Source organism: Nilaparvata lugens, chromosome 4 (genome assembly GCF_014356525.2).
Source record: "Nilaparvata lugens isolate BPH chromosome 4, ASM1435652v1, whole genome shotgun sequence".
Lineage (NCBI taxonomy): Eukaryota > Metazoa > Arthropoda > Insecta > Hemiptera > Delphacidae > Nilaparvata > Nilaparvata lugens.
Window position 1 is genome coordinate 27848168 of NC_052507.1, and position 18196 is coordinate 27866363.

Here is an 18196-nt window from a genome sequence, read left to right on the forward strand (position 1 = left end):
TCATTTTAATTGGGTCAAATGATACGTTACATATTTTAGAAAGGGATGATCACTTCTGTATCACAAGATTTGATACAAAACTTTTAAACTCAAGTAACTTATGATGTAGAAGGGTACAAAATTATGTTTTCTCAGATCAGGTGGAAAACGTATTTCTGTAATCAATGAACCGTTTTAATCACGGTTTTAAATTATATTTTCATCATTTTCCACTGTAGGTAATGAAAAATGAAACTTCACACCTCAAAAACACGAAATAAAAGTGGTACAAAAATATTTTTCAATTGGAAAGTGAAGAAGAGGTTCCATTTTCGCTATCAACAATGTTAAATACCCAAATATTATTCTCAGTGGCCAAAAGAATCGTTTTTTCCCTTCTGTATCATTTTAATTGGGTCAAATGATACGTTACATATTTTAGAAAGGGATGATCACTTCTGTATCACAAGATTTGATACAAAACTTTTAAACTCAAGTAACTTATGATGTAGAAGGGTACAAAATTATGTTTTCTCAGATCAGGTGAAAAACGTATTTCTGTAATCAATGAACCGTTTTAATCACGGTTTTCAATAATATTTTCATCATTTTTCCACTGTAATGGAAATTAAACTTCACACCTCAAAAACACGAAATAAAAGGGGTACAAAAATATTTTCCAATTGAAAAGGCAAGAAGAGGTTCCATTTCTGCTATTAACAATGATTAATACCTTAATTCCAGTTCTAGTGGTCTAAGCAACAGTATTTTCTGTTTTGTATCATTCTAATTGGTTTAAATGATACGCTGTTGATTATAGACAATTAATATAATCACTTCTGTATCACAAGATTTGATACAAAACTTTCAATCTCAAATAACTTTTGATGAGGAGGGGTACAAAAATTTTTCTTTGTGGTACAAAAAGGTACAAAAATCCAGCTTCCATTTGGTATGGGCTTCATTGCATTTTGCTCAAGTCGGGGTCCTGCCCCCGACTTTTCAAGCGCTTGTACCCCAAAATAGGAGGCGGTACAAAATTTTTTTTGGTGGTACAAAATGGTACAAAAATCAGAGAACACAATGGTATAATTTTCGTTCAAATCTGTGCAGGTCGGGGACAGGCATGAACCTGTACTCCGACTTTTCAAATGCAATTTTTTTCAAAATGGGGAGGGGTACAAAATTTTTTCTTGGTGGTACAAAAAGGTACAAAAATCTAGCTTCAATTTGGTATGGGCTTCATTGCATTTTGCTAAAGTCGGGGTCCCGCCCCCGACTTTTCAATCGCTTGTACCCCAAAATGGGTGGCGGTACAAACATTTTTTTGGTGGTACCAAATGGTACAAAAATCACAGATCATGATGGTATAATTTTCGCTCAAATCTGAGCAAGTCGGGGATAGGCATAAACCTGTACCCCGACTTTTCAAAATCGATTTTTTCAAAATGGGGAGGGGTACAAAAATTTTTCTTGGTGGTACAAAAAGGTACAAAAATATGGTATAATTTATTTTCGAATTCGAGAAAGTTGGGGACCAGGTTTATGCTGCTGCCTTGTACCTCATGGTGTACCATAAGGTTCAATACTGGGACCCCTGCTATTTCTGATAATTAGGAATGATATGGATTATTTTACTAGAGTAGTTTGTTATGCTGACGACACTTCTATGTTTTCCGTAGATTCCGATATCCTGACACTAAAAGAAAAAAATGTCCAACTGTCAGGATGAAATGAGCATATGGTTCAGGGCAAATGATTTACTTCTAAATAGCAATAAAACACAACAAACAATTCTAGGGTTGAGGCAAATTGATAAAGATAATTCAAAATGTGTGAAGATTTTGGGGATTCATCTAGATCAGGGATTGACATAGAGCCCACATATTGATCATATTTGTTCCAAGCTGAGCCGAGTGTTATAGGCCTATCTTTTACGCCGATTGAAAGAATATCTACCTCAACATTACCTTCAAATGACCTATTTTGCCTTCTTTCAAGGTAAATTTTCATTCGGTTTATCATTGTGGGGTTGTGCTACTGATGTACAAAAATCTTCTTGCTTCTTCAAAAGAAGGAAATGAGAATTGTTTTTTAAGCAAACTACTTGGAACCTTGCAGGCCAATTTTTGTTTGGACATAAAATGATTACTATTTAAAGTTTTTTTGTATCTCCACTAGCTATGGATATGAAAATGAATGTTGACTTTTTCCTTCGTAGAGAGGATTTTCACCAGCATAATACTAGGTACAGACTCTGCATTGAAGTACCTTATGCCAGGCTGATAAGATCACAGATCAGTTCAAGAGTAATTTCTGTAAAAATATTCAATAAACTTCCGTTTTCAGTGAGAGAAATTTCTGTTACTCAGTTTAAACTTCAAATGAAAACACTATTGACAGAAAATCCGCTTTACTCATTGACTGAATTCCTAAACATGAGTAATGTATCCATTAGTAGCTACTTCTGATTAAATTTGAATGCATTTAGAATAAAATTATACATAAGTGAACTGTGATATAAACTTTCATGAGTTGAATATTCAAATTGTCTATTATTTCATTATTATTGAATGTCTGTTAGATGTATTACTATTGTAACTAACCTATCCCACCTTACCCCACCTAAATATACTTGAACTATTCTAACAAACAAACCCCACATAACCCACCCCACTTGACCAACATAATCTATGTTTCTATGATGTGCATCAATGTGACGTTTCCGATTGTGTAGATGTTATACTCAAAGGAATAAAAATCCATTCTATTCTATGGGACAATAAAGAAGTTTTTTCAAAAAAAGAGAAATAAAAAATCGAAATTTTTACAGTTCTGTTATGAGTTTTAAGAAATGAAGCAGTTTCAATGACGAATAACATCACTATCCACCCTTTTTTCTAAAGATCTTCACTTGATCCAGAAAACAATCAATAAATGATGTTTTGCTAATACGTTTTGCACCTTGTTAATTGTAATTCAGTGAAGTATCCTGATTCAGAGTGACGAATGAGAGTAATTAGATTACTTTGTAGGCTTTGATGAGTATAATTCATGAAAGGAGAATGTTTCTGTCACTATTGTGAACTAATTCCATGGAACGCGAAATGAATGACTGATTATACGATAAAGTTGGAGCCACGCATAGTGAGAGCATTGATCGCCATTAAATAGAGACTACATTAAACAGGTAACTATAGAACTGCAAATCATCATCCTTCTCAATCAACCTTCAGAATTGGTTGAGCTCATTAAATTTCATTTGATCACTGCATTGTACTCTGAATCTGAGTGAGCTGGCATGATTCTATGCATTCCCAAAAGCTGTGCTCCATCTATTAGGCTACCCGAGAGTTTCAAGTGCATGTGATTTGGATGGATAATGTTCTGTAATGAGCTGTCGCATGTAGCTAATTATGAAATAATTACTCTCCTTGTAGCTTTCACGTCCATAGACCACAGATTCACTCAAATTCTCTTCCACCTCAATCATCATCAACTAGAGTCTTGAATTCTCTCCACACAATCATCGAAAATAAAAACCTTATCAAATCTCTTGAAAGATTAAGTGCCGCTGCACAAAAGCCGGTTAAATTTTAATCATGTTTAATCCCACGAGAACCGATCAGAGAAACCGTCATTTCAAAAACGCATTCAATCAATGGTTCTCGTGAAATTAATCACGATAAACCGGCTTTTGTGTAACCGGGCGTGAAGAGAGTGAAAATTCATCATCATGGAATATTTTATTGGTATTTGTGGATGAAAAATCAATGAAATTCATTTTCACATTACTGAAAAATGTTTTTATCTTGATTCAATAATACTGTTTGAATTCTATTATTTGCGAATAGAAGAATAGGTGTTCAATGTAGACCTCAAACAAGGTGAACTGGCAGATTTTTGGCTTGTTCCGTGACAAATGTAGTGGAAGTCCTGCAGTGAACGCGTAAGTAATCCGTTCCTTAAAACCCCCTCCCACCACCTACTTACACCCAATGGACCAATAGCTCTTCTTGCAACGATAACACGCGTCTAGCGATCGGTAAGCGGCGTTATAAGAATATTATCCTTGGTATTGCAAGCTTATCAGTTATAAATTATAACTCAATAGATAATGATGACAGTGATTCTTTATTGCCGCTATTATTGGTGGATGGTGCCTAAAAAACTATGCACTATATCATATTATTATAACGCTTCTTTGTAAGCGATCAAGGCACTCAGGGAATATATTATCTTTGAGGATAGAAATATCCTCAATAATGTTATTATTTTGGTTTCGATGCAGTTCGTGGTAATATCAAACAAACATTTTATGTTTATTGTTCAGAATGGAATAAGTTTCTACTCTGCAAATCCATTTATATTGATCAACTTCAAAGTAAGATTTACCTCCAACAGCAATGCAGGTGAGTTGGACGCCAGACCCCTCCATAACCGGACCAATGTAGGAAGTTTGCAGGCTTCCTCCATTCGAGTCCAAGAGTGTCAGCTTCCTTGGAGGTACTGCAAGCAAATAAATAATATTGTCAATTTTGATGGAAAATTCATGCACGAGTAAACTAGTTATAGTATATACCAAATTGAATTGCAATTTGATCTTATCCCAGCAATATTTTTAGTACAATTTGATATTATTTTGAAGTAATGATTATCATTCAAGATCAAGTTTGTAGAATGAATACTGATTGATGTCGTGGAACTTTTCCATAATGGAAGAGACTTGAAAAATAATCAAAAAATCCACTTTGTTTATGATAATTTTTTTTTGTTTCACATGAGCATGCTTTCGGATGTGATAATATTTTAATTTTTATGAAAATAAAGTGGATTTTTTGACATTTCTCGAGTCTTTTCAATTATGCAAAAATACTATGAGGTACAACTCCCATATAGGGGAAAAGCTCTGCTCATATTGAAAATAAGACTAAACAGACATTGATTGTAGAAATTGATCTCTCTCAGGAAAAATTTTCATGTTATCCAATTCTTCTCTATCAATAAACAATTCGACAGTCAGTAGTTTAGAAACTCTAGAATGTCGCATAATGCATCACAAACTATTATATTTTCAATATTATACATTCTCTTGAAACATTAAAACATTTTCAAATATTGTGCGATTATCATCTCTTCTCTTGCACCTAGTGTGACACATTTATAATTGGTGTGTCTGGAAAATTATTGGCAAAACCTTCACTGAATTTTTGAAACTGGATTATTATTTAAAACCTCTCTGACTCATGTCATCATTTGGAGTTTCTAAGGTTTCTATCAATACTAATCTGAAATCTTTTAATTGTTTCTTCCTCTGCAATCACTTCCAATATAGAACGTCATCGTTGTAAATGGTAATGGCAGATAGGAAATGAGCCGCACTCCAATCAGTGAGTAAAAATTCAAGTTTTATCAAAGGAATGAATTCTCATTCATTGAATTTGACTGAACACACATTAATGAATTCACATACCGCGCATAGACGCTCGGTATGATCATTATTAGAATGAATTTGAAAGATTTACTATGAAGACCCCTATTCAACTATTGTACTGTTGAATCACCTGTTCGTGGGAGTGAACTCCCTCGCAAATATGTTGCTCAGTGATTGAGGAGTAGAAGTGATTCAAGGACGAATTCTGGTTGATTGAGAGATCAATCGGAGTCGAGATTGATCCTTCAATCAACCAGAATAGGCTCTTTGTAGGCCATTGCTATCCGTTCACTATACTATTTACTTGGGCAGGCTTGAGGAAGCACTATGTTTCCCTGCAATTTGTCACAGGAGGCTACTCGCCTATTCTAGGAATGTCGTGCGAACTACAGAATTTTCAGAGCCATTCTGGGATTTTAATTCAGAATCAACAACCGATAATATTTGTACAATCAGTAGAAATAGGGAGCTACCAGCATGTCAAATAATTAAGATCATAGTGAGAAGTTCGAAAGTATTCTAGACATCAATAGACATCATCTATAAACTTCACTGTGGTGATCATAACACAAGTCAAATCCTACACTTGATGAGACAGGGTATTGAGAAAGATAATGAGTTTGTGATCAGTGATTTGAATAATGCAAAACCTGTTAACATTATTGCAGGTGCAATGGTGACAAATTGTGATAATAATCAAATTAAATCAAATCAATTTATTCTCACAATTTACAAATAACACAGTATAGTTAAGTACATTCATATATACTCTTACGTTGTGAGAGACTCACATGTAGGCTTAAGCCTGTGTTTTTGAGAGCCTGACGTAATTCGCTGAATTTAAAATCGATAAACTAAATTATGAAAATTAATATTATATTAGACTAAATTTGAGAAAAATACAGATTAAATAGTGGTATAACAGGTTGGCGAATGAAAGTTAGATAGAGAATGAAGAATGGGATTTGGGCGTTCATAACAAAACCCCTGATACAGATCTTTGATAAGGAAGCAGAATGAGAATAGAATCGATTACAATATTTATAAGTGAATTGAAATTTTGCGTTTGAGAACGTGATTGAAAAATGGACTTGAATTCATAGATTGCGAGAAACGTTTGAATAACAAATTGTGAATCAGGAAAATTTATATAAAACTCTCTGAATGTCTCAGTATTTCAAAAAGGGTTTCTTATACGTTCATTGGAGGGCTTACTTTCAATAAGGCATGAAACCGATAATTCAGGTATTCTCAGAAAGTTGATATATGAATATCACTTTGCTCAAAGTAGTTCTACCTGGAATTTTATGCTTAAAAATTGAAGCAAGTTGTGCAGCGCCGCCATCGATTATTCATTTTTCTCTGCCTTCTTCGTGTTTTGTTTCTGAATCTTGTCTCACATATTTCAAGTGGAAATATGACAATCTCTTCAAACATGATGGATATGAGGGTTGAGCTTACAGAATGATTATCCATAAAATAGTAACGTGCAGAATATATTGTAAACAGCTCGATAAATCATATTTTTGGAGCGTAGTGTGCTGGAAGTTTTCCAAGTATCTGAAAAAGGTCTCCACTTTCTATCTTGAAAGTTTATTGTCATATGCATCCTGAGAACTCTTGTAACTTTCTTGTCAACACTAACTCATTCCTGATTTGTACACTCTGGAAGCCAATAATTATTTATTTTACTGTTGCCGTGCCCCAACTGAGAACACAAATCTATGAAAGCAATGTGAGTCTGAAATTGTTAGATAGTTCATTATAGTGAAAATTGTTCTAGGAATCAGATCACTCCACATGAATTTTAGCTGCAGTTAGCATTTTAGTTGCCATCGCCAATTCAGGCTGGAGTTGGTTTTTTTAATGAAAAACAGATAGATTCAGTGAGGCTCACTACAAACTTGGATCAGCATATTTATATTCTCAGTTAATATTTATTAATTACAAGTGAGAATTTCAGTAACTGCAAGTATTTTCAGCCTGAATAAATAAACTCCAAGAAGGCTTCAATTGAGGTTTTGACTCAACTTCAACAGCAAAAATAGTTTGATTGCGTTTTATGAGAGTGGCCCTCTTTGAAACAGACAGCGACGTGCTACTGGAACAAATCTGTGGCTTTCAGTACATCACCAAGAAGAGATTACTACTTTTTTAAAGAGAAGTCGAATAATTGTTCACTTCTAGCAAGATAAAACTGCACAGAATGATAGTATCAAAGCCTTTCGAGTCCTGAAAAACAGGAAGTTCTCTGAAAAGACAAGTTTCCTTCAAGACGTGAAACATCCTTGTCCTTGAAACATTTCTCATGAGACTAAGCTGAGAATGTAATCTGGGAGTAGATGTATGGAATAGTAGGATATGATCCAATTTCAGGAAAATTGCGGAAAATGTTCAAGAAAAGCTCCTGAGGAACAGATTGCTTCAGTAGCTTACTTTTTTAGTTTATTGGTTTCTTGTGCTATGGGGACTAGTTGATATGAAGCTTTGTACAGCATAAACGCTCCTAACATAATATGTGATGATTTGCCATTGCGCTGTACTGCTGACATATTCAATTGTATTCTCTTTAGAAATACTGTATAAAAATTATTGAATTGATTCGAATTGAATTTAGTGGAGCTTTTGTGATTACATAGAAATCATCCCCAGTTCTCACCAGATCAGTCGTAGTGGAAAATCACCCCTCTATTTAGAAAAATCTATGTTAGTAACTTTGAAATTGAGCTCACTCAGGAGAAATTCATCTCCATAGAGAATAAAGCAATTTGTGGAAAGTGAGGAAAAGTACTAACGATTCTATGATTCTGAAATAACAATTTTCAAGTACTTGGTACTTGAATAGTATCTCAAGTGTTAGAGATTAGCTCTCAATCCATATCTCAGCCACATTTTATGAGACTGGAATGTTTCTGGGTAGCTTGAAGGAGATAGTTGAGATTCATGGGATACTTGGTAAATTTATAGCGATAGAGATTTGGCCATACAAAAAGGAGCTGTTCACCTTCGAAATTTACTTTCGATGGGTTTAGAAGTTCAGAAGTGGGGAAGAACAAATGGATTCTATAGGACGGGTAAAGGGGTACGAGTGGCACTGTGAGCTTGGATAGGGTTTATCTCGATTGTACCTGTCTGGAATATTTTAAGTGAGTAACAAACCAATGGCTGTGAGGGAGGGATTTTTTGAATAGCTACACCGCTCCAAACAAAGCAATTCTCCACCGCAACGGAAAAACTCTTACTTGCTTTCAGGTAATGATCAATCGAGAAATCAAAAAATCTGGACTGGCAATCATGTATTCATTCTCATTCCTGATTATTATTTTTTTTATAATTTATCAGCCTTATAACGTTTAATCATGGATGTAATGTATTTCTCTTACACATTATTCTTATTTTGATCTCATCAATTGGAGTTTATGAATAATTTCCACCAAATCATAATTCAACAATTATTATTAAACTCACTAGAATTTTGTAAATCACAGGGATGTTGATGAAGTACAATTTCATAGAGGGTTTGAAGAATCTAATAGCTTTATAACCAACTCTTATTTCGATTACACTCTTGGAAAAATGTAATTTCCTTACTTTATTGGAGTTCAATATTCATACTTAATTAATGAATTATTGCATCAAGATCGGATTGTAGAAATGCTATTTCATAAGTAGACACCTTCACAAAGAGTTTTAACAGAGAATATCAATGTATAAATATATATATATATATATATATATATAATATATATATATATATATATATATATATATGGTCTCTCAGTTCTAATATACGGTTCAATATGGTTGAGCATATCAATTTTGTTGTATTTTCCAATTCATTGAATCCCATTCCCAGTATTGGAGATCAATATTATTTCTACAATAACAGATTTTTTGGAAGTATGTACTATAAATACTACGAACGAACTAGTGCTATCACCAAAAATGAAACGTTCACAGAAACTGCTATACTACTAAACCATTCTCTCATAATGGAGTTTGCCCTTTCCGATTCAGGTCAGATGACTCTAACATAACTTATCCCATTTCGCTTTCTGCGTAACTTATACAGTCCGTAGCCCGAGGCTGTTATACGAGTACAAATATCTCTGGATGATTTTTCCTTTTCAATATTATCTTTAGCTCTCATTCCTACATTGGAAAAAATAAACACAGTTGCTCCTGTTCCTCGTTGGAAATCATGAATAGGTCATTCTGATGGCCTGAGGTAAATTTCTACAATTCCAAAAAATGTCACGTGAAAAATATTTTCCACAGCAGTATTGTTGCATATTTTTCAAAGCAGGAAGTAGAAAGGACTCAATGAGATTGACTGAAAATACCCTCGCTCCTTAAATTGAATGAGGATACTCAGTTTCATGACTGTTCCTTCAGCACTTCCCTTTTCCAGCATTACACTCATTATCAATGTAAAGTTCCTTCTTCATGATTCTATCATTGTAATTGTAGGGAATTAAAGGAGCAATATGGTTTTCTTTGTTATAGGGGAAGACAATTTACGTGTTCCGACATCACAATTCTCTCCATTAATACGATACTGTCCTCCTATTTATCCCACTGAGAGGTTGATGAGAAAGTGTAGCTGGTCCTCAAAATTATGCTATTGGGAAGAGGAAGTGGATTATCCGGATGAAGCTAATAGCATGCAGCGATGATTGATCGCTTCTCAAGCCGATGACACCTTCCGTTTCTTTCGTAATTCAATCGGCTGGTTTGGATCAATCTGTCGGCTCGAGCTCGTTAGTTGGCATATTTCAGAAAATATCGCACGGCGCCAGTGGGCCTAGCTCTAGTTATAAACTCGGTTGAAATACTTCAACAACATCTTCAATCTGTCACACACTTGTGTAGTAGACGACGTCTTCCCGAAATCATCTCCAACTTTGTGAAGGCGCAAGGTGAATGATGGTGATGGCACGTCTTAAGCGTCTACGTTCCTTAACTACCAGAATGAGGCATCAAACTTGAAAAGTTGTGAGGTAAGTGAAAGTTTTCTATGGCAATTCATTACATCGCCGGCAGTTCATTGGGTCGTTGAGCCAAGTTCATATTGAGCGATGTAAATGGCACAATATCATTACAGGATTAGGTCATTCATCATTTGGGTAGTGCTTTAATTACAAGAACTTTTCTGTTTCTTATTTATTCATTCATTTAAGATGTTACGCATCGATTCTCTCCAGAATTATATGCCTCTTTACTCCACTCCTCTTTTAAAAATAATCTTTCAAATTTCTCCCAATTTTATCACAACTTTTTATTTTTACTTATTCTATCTTATGTCCGTGTACTGTAATGGGAGTTTGCATTTAATTGAGGAAGGAAAAATCCTGTACGAAGGCTACTGTCAGGATTCTCAACGTTTCACGCCCCAAGTTGTGTCAGCATGTGTCAGGTTTCACTTTTATGGGTACATAAATGTATGCCCCTCTATGTGACGTTAGAGCTGAGAATTTATTTATTTCTGAATTCGGAAGAATTTTGTCTAAGGGATTGTGGTTATGTCTGTATGACTCAAGATTACCTGATTCGGATTGCGAACTGATATTATAGAACCCTGAAGAGGATAATCATATAAAATATTCAGAGAAAATAATGTTTAAGCTGTAATAATTACTGAGGTTACTAAGATTAATTTTGCGAGTGTCACGCGCAGAGTGACAGATAAAAAGATTTTTTATTTGGTCAGAGTCAACGGTAGTATACTGATAGATACACCTTGATCTCTTATATGGACCGTGAAATTTGTAGGTTATCCCAGATTTGGGAATGGAATATTTCAATTGCAATGAGCTTAAATAAAGCAATCTCAAAACTATTACCTGTTTGTTGTTCTGATAAAGAGCCAATGCAACTTGAACGAAGATATAGATCACAAATCCATGTATGATTGCGTCTCTCACCCCTATCAGAATTAATAATGAGTAATTTATTAATTGAATATATAATATCTGAAAAGAGGTTCGAGTACAGAATCTAATCTTATCAGTGTTGAGCTACATTAACCTAAATCCTGCAGAATGCCGCATACACTGCTTAATTTTGCTTAATTTTGTCTGGAAATTATGTGCTAGGTTACCAACAGCAACTAACGTAAGAGCAAAAGTAAGCGAAATTATTTGAATTAATTTCGCAGTAATCAACTGATACATCAGCAACCATCTACAACCTTCCATATGAGGTCTACTAAAATACCAATGCTAACGTGTCAAAGACAATATTAAGGTTTCTAGAAAGGAAACGAACTGGAAGATATGCTCAGTTATTTAAATGTATTATAAATAATCATCAGATTTGCGACATTACAAGATAAGTAGATAGTAATTTAAAATTTTTGAAGTGAGTAATGGTGATCGGTATAATGTGTTCTGGTTTAACAATACCAGACATGTACAATTGATAATTTAACAATAATTTATGAATTAAAAGGAAATAATATAATAAAATGATAATTACAGGGTAGTGAGTTCTGCTTTGGAATAGCTTGATCGATAAACAGATTATAAATTAGCTAAATTTAATAATGACTATTATAATGTGGATTAACGTTGAATTTTCCCTGATTGCAATCTGGTCATGACCATTAATTTTCTCAAGAATTTATGTCGCTTATGAATCGTAGATGGGGCCCCAATTTAGTTACAAGAAGAATAGCCCACGCGACTCTGTTTTCCTTTTTCCTTGGTTCGCAAATAATTCTTCTGCTATGTACTGGATTTCCTGGCCTCCAAGTAGAACGTGCTGCTGGTGTATTATTCGGCGGTTCATATAGATTCAATCGGGTATTTTACGTTAATTATTATTTTTACAGATAAGAGGAACTTTACAATTATTAACATTAATATTTCAAACACGAATAATTAAAAAACAATCTTCATATTTTGTTTTTCATAAAAATGCAAGTCTTCTAGAAACGTGTGACTAGAACAAGGTCTGTGCTAGAGAATAAGTTTCCTTCAACGGATTTTAAGATAATAATTCTTTGAATCTCTATGTTTCTAATTTGCATAAGACAATATTGCTATTGGTTGTAACTGAGTGACGTAATGTACACGTCATATTTTTATGAAAAGTAGTTCCTTTGTTTACACTCTTAATTCCCTGACTTATAAGACAAATAAATACATTAAAGCATAAATATAATTCAATTCAAACAGTGTAGATCAATCTCGATAATAGATAAATTATAATAATAAAGATTTCGACATTTTGTGTTGTATCTCAACAATTCAAATTTTGGTAGCCTATCCCTTTCTTTGTCCTCTGATTGATTGTTCATGCAAAGAGGAACAAATCTAGCGAGATCACTTCCATTCAATATTTATTTGTTGATAACCTAAATAATAAATGTAATTATACCGTTCGTCAATGTAGACTTACAAACAACGAGTATTTGTAACTTTTTTGTTGTTACTGTATATCAACATAATATATCCATTTTATAATTTGTTTTTCAAGAATGAAATTCATTTATTGTGCTGATAATTTCGATAAATTTGTTATTATAGATTCCTTTTTCCTTTTTTTACAATGAAGAAAAATAATAATTCATAAAAAATGGCATGAGTACACATTATAATAATACGCAAGGCCTGGTTGATCTCAGATCTATACCCTACTAGTATTCTAGTATTTAGGTTAGGTTTTTCAAATCCTTCAAGCATTTGAGGTGAGGTTTATGATAACATTTATTTAACCTATAAATGTTGTTTCAATACAATAATTTTATAATTAATAATATGAACTCTCAATTTATTGACTGGAAGAAACTGATTCAATCGAGTATTGTTATCAGTAACGGTAACGTTGATAATTATTTCATCAAGAGATAGTTTGCTGTTTCTGCCTTGATCTTTCATTATATAATTAAAAGAAACTAGTTTTTTAAGTAGCCACTATAAAGAATCGTCACAGTACTAACGGAAATGAGTGGAAAATTACTCACTAAGTCACCTGTTTAATACATAATATTTCATCCAAGTATTGTGGAAATTAAGGAAACAATTTAATTAAAATTCCGAGAAAATTCTTTGGTATTCGCTAAGGATAAACAAAAATCTCTTCCAATAACGAAAAATTATTGAATCCTTATCCATCCAACATGATTTCATAATCTCCAATCACTGAGGAAGGTTGGAAAAATTAACTTAATCAAGTTCACTCCAGAAATAGAGTGAGCTAGTATTGTTCAATCATAGGATCATATAAATGTTGTGATTGACAACTTTCATCCTGGAGGATTGCAGTTGCAAGTGTTCTTCGCTCTGAAATCATTGGGGTGCCCATGATTTTTCTATGCCATTTGTGCTTTGATAGATTGTTATTCAGGACCCACTTTGGTGGAATTGCGAGCACTTGAGAGTGTAAGGGCTTCAAATTCCATCACAAGCAGCAGCCTTCGGCCGCCAGCAGCTAAAAGACGGGAATCAATAATTGAGTGGGGTCTTTCATTGAGGCAGCGCCTCTAGAGCTATACTATAGCACTCTAGATGTTTTCCAGTCGATGGCTTCTTTGAAAAATGAAGTCTCCCTGGTCAAAGTGATCCCAACTCTATCATTCTTCCAGCGGGGAGTCAAGACAGATTGTACAGAGACCTTTTACCTTTAATTCGATGGTTCCTTCATGTAATTTACAATCTACTAGAAACTAATATGATTTTTCGATAATGTTGAATGTATTCAAGATCACAAAAATCATGGGTTCGAATCATCGGTTGGACAGTATAAAGGTTTTCACATTACTACAATCAATACTTTGCCGGTAGTGCCATTTTGTAAGTTAGAATATTTATTTTATCAATCTGTATTATTTTATGGCAAATAAATGAATTTGAATTTGAAAAAAAAACTTCTAAATAAAACTTCACCCACAACACAATCAGATCTCTCTCTCTCTCTCTCCCTCACTCTCTCTCTCTCTCTCTCTCTCTCACTCTCTCTCTCTCTCTCTCTCTCTCTCTCTCTCTTGTTTATTAGTATGAAGTTCTAGTGGAATGGCGATTCCTAGTATTCAAATTAACAATCAATCATCATAGAGGTCACCCTTTCCTCATCCAGTCTGGTCCATCGATAATACAACCATTAATATTATTATTGTATGTCTGTCATTCGAGAATTTATGATATCTGTTATCATTGTTATAATAATAAAGTTTCTAAATTATTAGTTGTTTCTCTCTCAAAAACTTGAGCTTCTTTTCTGATTAAATTAAGGGAAATTGTGGAAATCTTCAGATTCTCAGTATTTCAATCGTGAGTCACGTCACCGAAACAACCTAACAGACCAACTTTCAAAGATTTCACACAACTGACAAGAGCCGGTTCTTTTCGCCGGAATAAGTCCGTAAGGCACGAGAAAGTTCGTTTTCAGTTAACCTTCAACTTGTTAAGGCAAGAAAGTGGGAAAAAGGTAGTTTGCACGCTTACTTTTCAGACGTTCTCAGACAAATCCCGGAAGGGACTGCCGCTCTTTCACCTTTCGACTCTCATGATAGAACTGCGAATACCACATTTAGCCAGGTACAACTCACGATTTCGACAATCATCATCAGATCAACACTTGTTCAACCCTAATTCTTTTTCTTTCAAACTATGATGATTTATGAGAATGAGTCACAATTAACATCATTAATTGTGGAATAAATCACGGTTAAAATTCAACCGGCTTTTATGCAACCAGCAATAAGGCAATCCTTGTGTTATTTTTCAAGTGATGACACAGTAAAAAACATAGGCCAGGTTGTGTTCCCTTCACTTTCCCAATTTATATACTGTCACGATATCCTTCTTTTTAAGGAACTAAAATTGACAAATAAATTATAGGAAAATCAAATTATAGAAAATAAAAATATTTCTATCATGAGAAGTTGTTGTAAACCAATACAATACCTAGCTAATATAACTACTGCTATTATCTCACCTTATGTTTATAATGTTTCGCTATGTATCTTATCTTGTATGTCATTTATATATAATAATGAATCTATTGTGCACCCTTTTCCATATAAAATTATTGTTATGAATAGGAATATTATTAGAAAACTAACCTTATTTAGTCAACATGTTTTTAAAATATGTCAAAGGAGCACAGCCTCATAATTTATTTACCTGTCAATAAGACGAGAAGAATGTTCTTTATTTTTAATATTTGAATTTAAAAAATATCTTGAAGATGTTGAATTGAAAAATATTGAAAGACAACATGCAATAAAATAAATAAATTAAAGTTGTGTTTACTCACCGGTATATAGAATTTGAATTGTGGTTATAAGCAGACAATCACATGTCAAGCGCTTATCTTTGTACCGTTATTATCAAAATTAGCCTCCCTTGCTATTGCTTTATTTTCTTTCGTAGAATTAAAATTTATTTTTTTGTAATTATTTTTTATTTCCTCGCACTTCACATCACTGTATCACATGGCTTGTGCCAATGTTATCGTAGGTCAGTGATTCTTGTAATCACCACGTGAATGTGATGTCTGATAAGGGAGAAGCTAGCTTCATACGGTATGTTCTAGTGATAAGAGGTTCGACTTTTGTTTGTATTAAAAAATATCCCGGTTTCAAATTTATGTAAATTGCTGATTTTGAATCACTACATTTGGGAACTACTTTCTTTATTTGCAAACGTCATTGTGATGAAAGCCATTTTGAATTAAATCAACCTATCAGAAGCCCGGATTTATTTATTCAAGGGTGTATGAACTTAAGTATTTTCAAGAATAACCACTTTCCAGATGATCATCTAGCGGTAAACAACCATGGTTGAATGTTTTCCGTTTAATTGTTTCAAATGTTAATTAAAATGTCCCAAATAACTGTAAATCAGCACCAAATACCGTCTCTTATATATTTTTGATTAATTACGGAGTGAAGTGAAATATAAAAAATTAAAATGTCACCGAACTTACCCGCCGACACCCTGCCTGTGCTACACCGTGAGCGATCCATATCCGAGGTCCAGTCAATTTTCATCCGAAGGCATCGAGTGAGTAATTTCATTTTGTATTGGGCCCAATGCACAGTGCAGTGCATCGTTAAAATATAACAAAGCGCTAACGACGAATTATTTGAAAGTAAGAGTCTCCGACAATACATGAAATTTGTATTATTTGTAATCTCATTCCTTGCTTCCCACGCCAGCCCCCTGAGTCTCAGTCGCTCAAGGCTAGTAATTAACTTATTTTTCAAATATTATCAAATCTCTCCAATTCAATATCTGGACTTTGTTCAATCAAATATTCTGCTAAAAACTTTAAATATAGTAACTCTTAAAATTATCATCACAGTGTTGAATGTGTTGTACACATTAGACTGTGATTTTTTGTATAAAGTGTGGATTTTTTGTGCGCATTATATTTGCAGTTTACTATCAACTTATAGCAATTCATTTTATCCCGTGTTTGGCAAACTCACAAGGTATAGTTATAAGACGAGCGAAGGCCTCCCTGAACTATATTCTTGGCTGTGGGAGTCAGCCGGAAGTGTTGAGCTTATTGATATATTCGCAAACGCCACGTTACACCACATTCCATCATTTGTGATTGGATATTATCTTTATATTTTTTTTGAGTTCTATGAAGACGGTGTAATTGAAAGGAGAGAATAACAACCTCCCGGACCGATTACTCCGGACTCATACCACTCTTTCTTTGTATTATCCTTCCTGCTCCCGGGCGGAGGTGAACCTCAAACAACGTGGAGATCATTACAAGAGGTAACCCCCCAGGAAGCCCATTACAATACTCAACATGATTCAATTATAAGATCAAACTAGAATATCATATTTTAGGATTGAAGGTTTTCCTAGTAGATGGATAACCATATTTTTGGGAAACTTTTTGCACCACTAGGCCTATTCTTTTGTGATTGTTGTTTATTCTGCATGTATTCATTTGTATTATTTATCTTGTATGTGTGTGTGAATAAATAAATTGAATTTAAATTGAAATTGGAAAATTGAAATTGAGTATCAGGAGTGAGAAGATAGAATGCTTCATGAATCTCAACAGGATTCATACCAATATCGAATAAGGAATTCGTATAGTATAGGGACACAATACTGATTCTATCGTATTAATTATTTAATTAATAATTCTGAAAAGGAGTGAGTAGGTTTTTGATTTTGTATTCAAATTTTTTAAATAAGTGCAATATTCCTAAAGTTTTTAATTTACTGTGATACATTCTGTAATTTATTTAGAGTATAAAATCAACCTTCAAAATTCAAAATTTTAAATCATCATTCTTGGACCGAAAATCAAGTGACAAAGCAGTGTGTGATTACATAACCTTATCTTTTGGATAACATTAACATTTTATCGAAATTTTTGGAGAGAAATAGTACAGGCTCAGCCTAATTTTTCCTCCAATGTCATAAATATATTATGATTATAGTATTTTATACAATAAATGAATAAATAAATAAATAAATACCAGATACCTTTCTACTCAAAATGATAACTTATAATTTGAATTTCTCTCTTTATGATTTCCTCTTTTGAATCACAGCCACTCTACTGTTTTATCCAAACTTTCAAAATATCCATGTTTATGGTTCTGGAATGAAAAATCAATAAAATTAGCTTTATCATGCACTGCACTTTATAGATGTTGAATGAACGATCTGAATTAATGTTTCAGGAGATTGGAATGTCTATTCATGAATTGACGCATGAAACACAGCAAATAATAAATCGGAATTGGGTTTATTAGTGTCAGAGAACGTGCCCGATTCATAGGTCAACTGCTTTTAGAGATAA

The 18196-nt window shown here is 33.7% G+C and overlaps 1 protein-coding gene across 2 annotated transcripts in view; it reads right to left on the reverse strand.

Annotated features, from left to right (window-relative positions):
• The window catches only part of LOC111048897 (nephrin), a 205634-nt gene that overhangs the window by 37301 nt on the left and 150137 nt on the right, over positions 1-18196 (reverse strand). For both annotated transcript variants that reach the window (XM_039427269.1, XM_039427270.1), the window contains exon 4: positions 4375-4488. In XM_039427269.1, coding sequence (XP_039283203.1) covers positions 4375-4488 — 114 coding nt within the window. The remainder of the gene's footprint in view (positions 1-4374; positions 4489-18196) is intronic.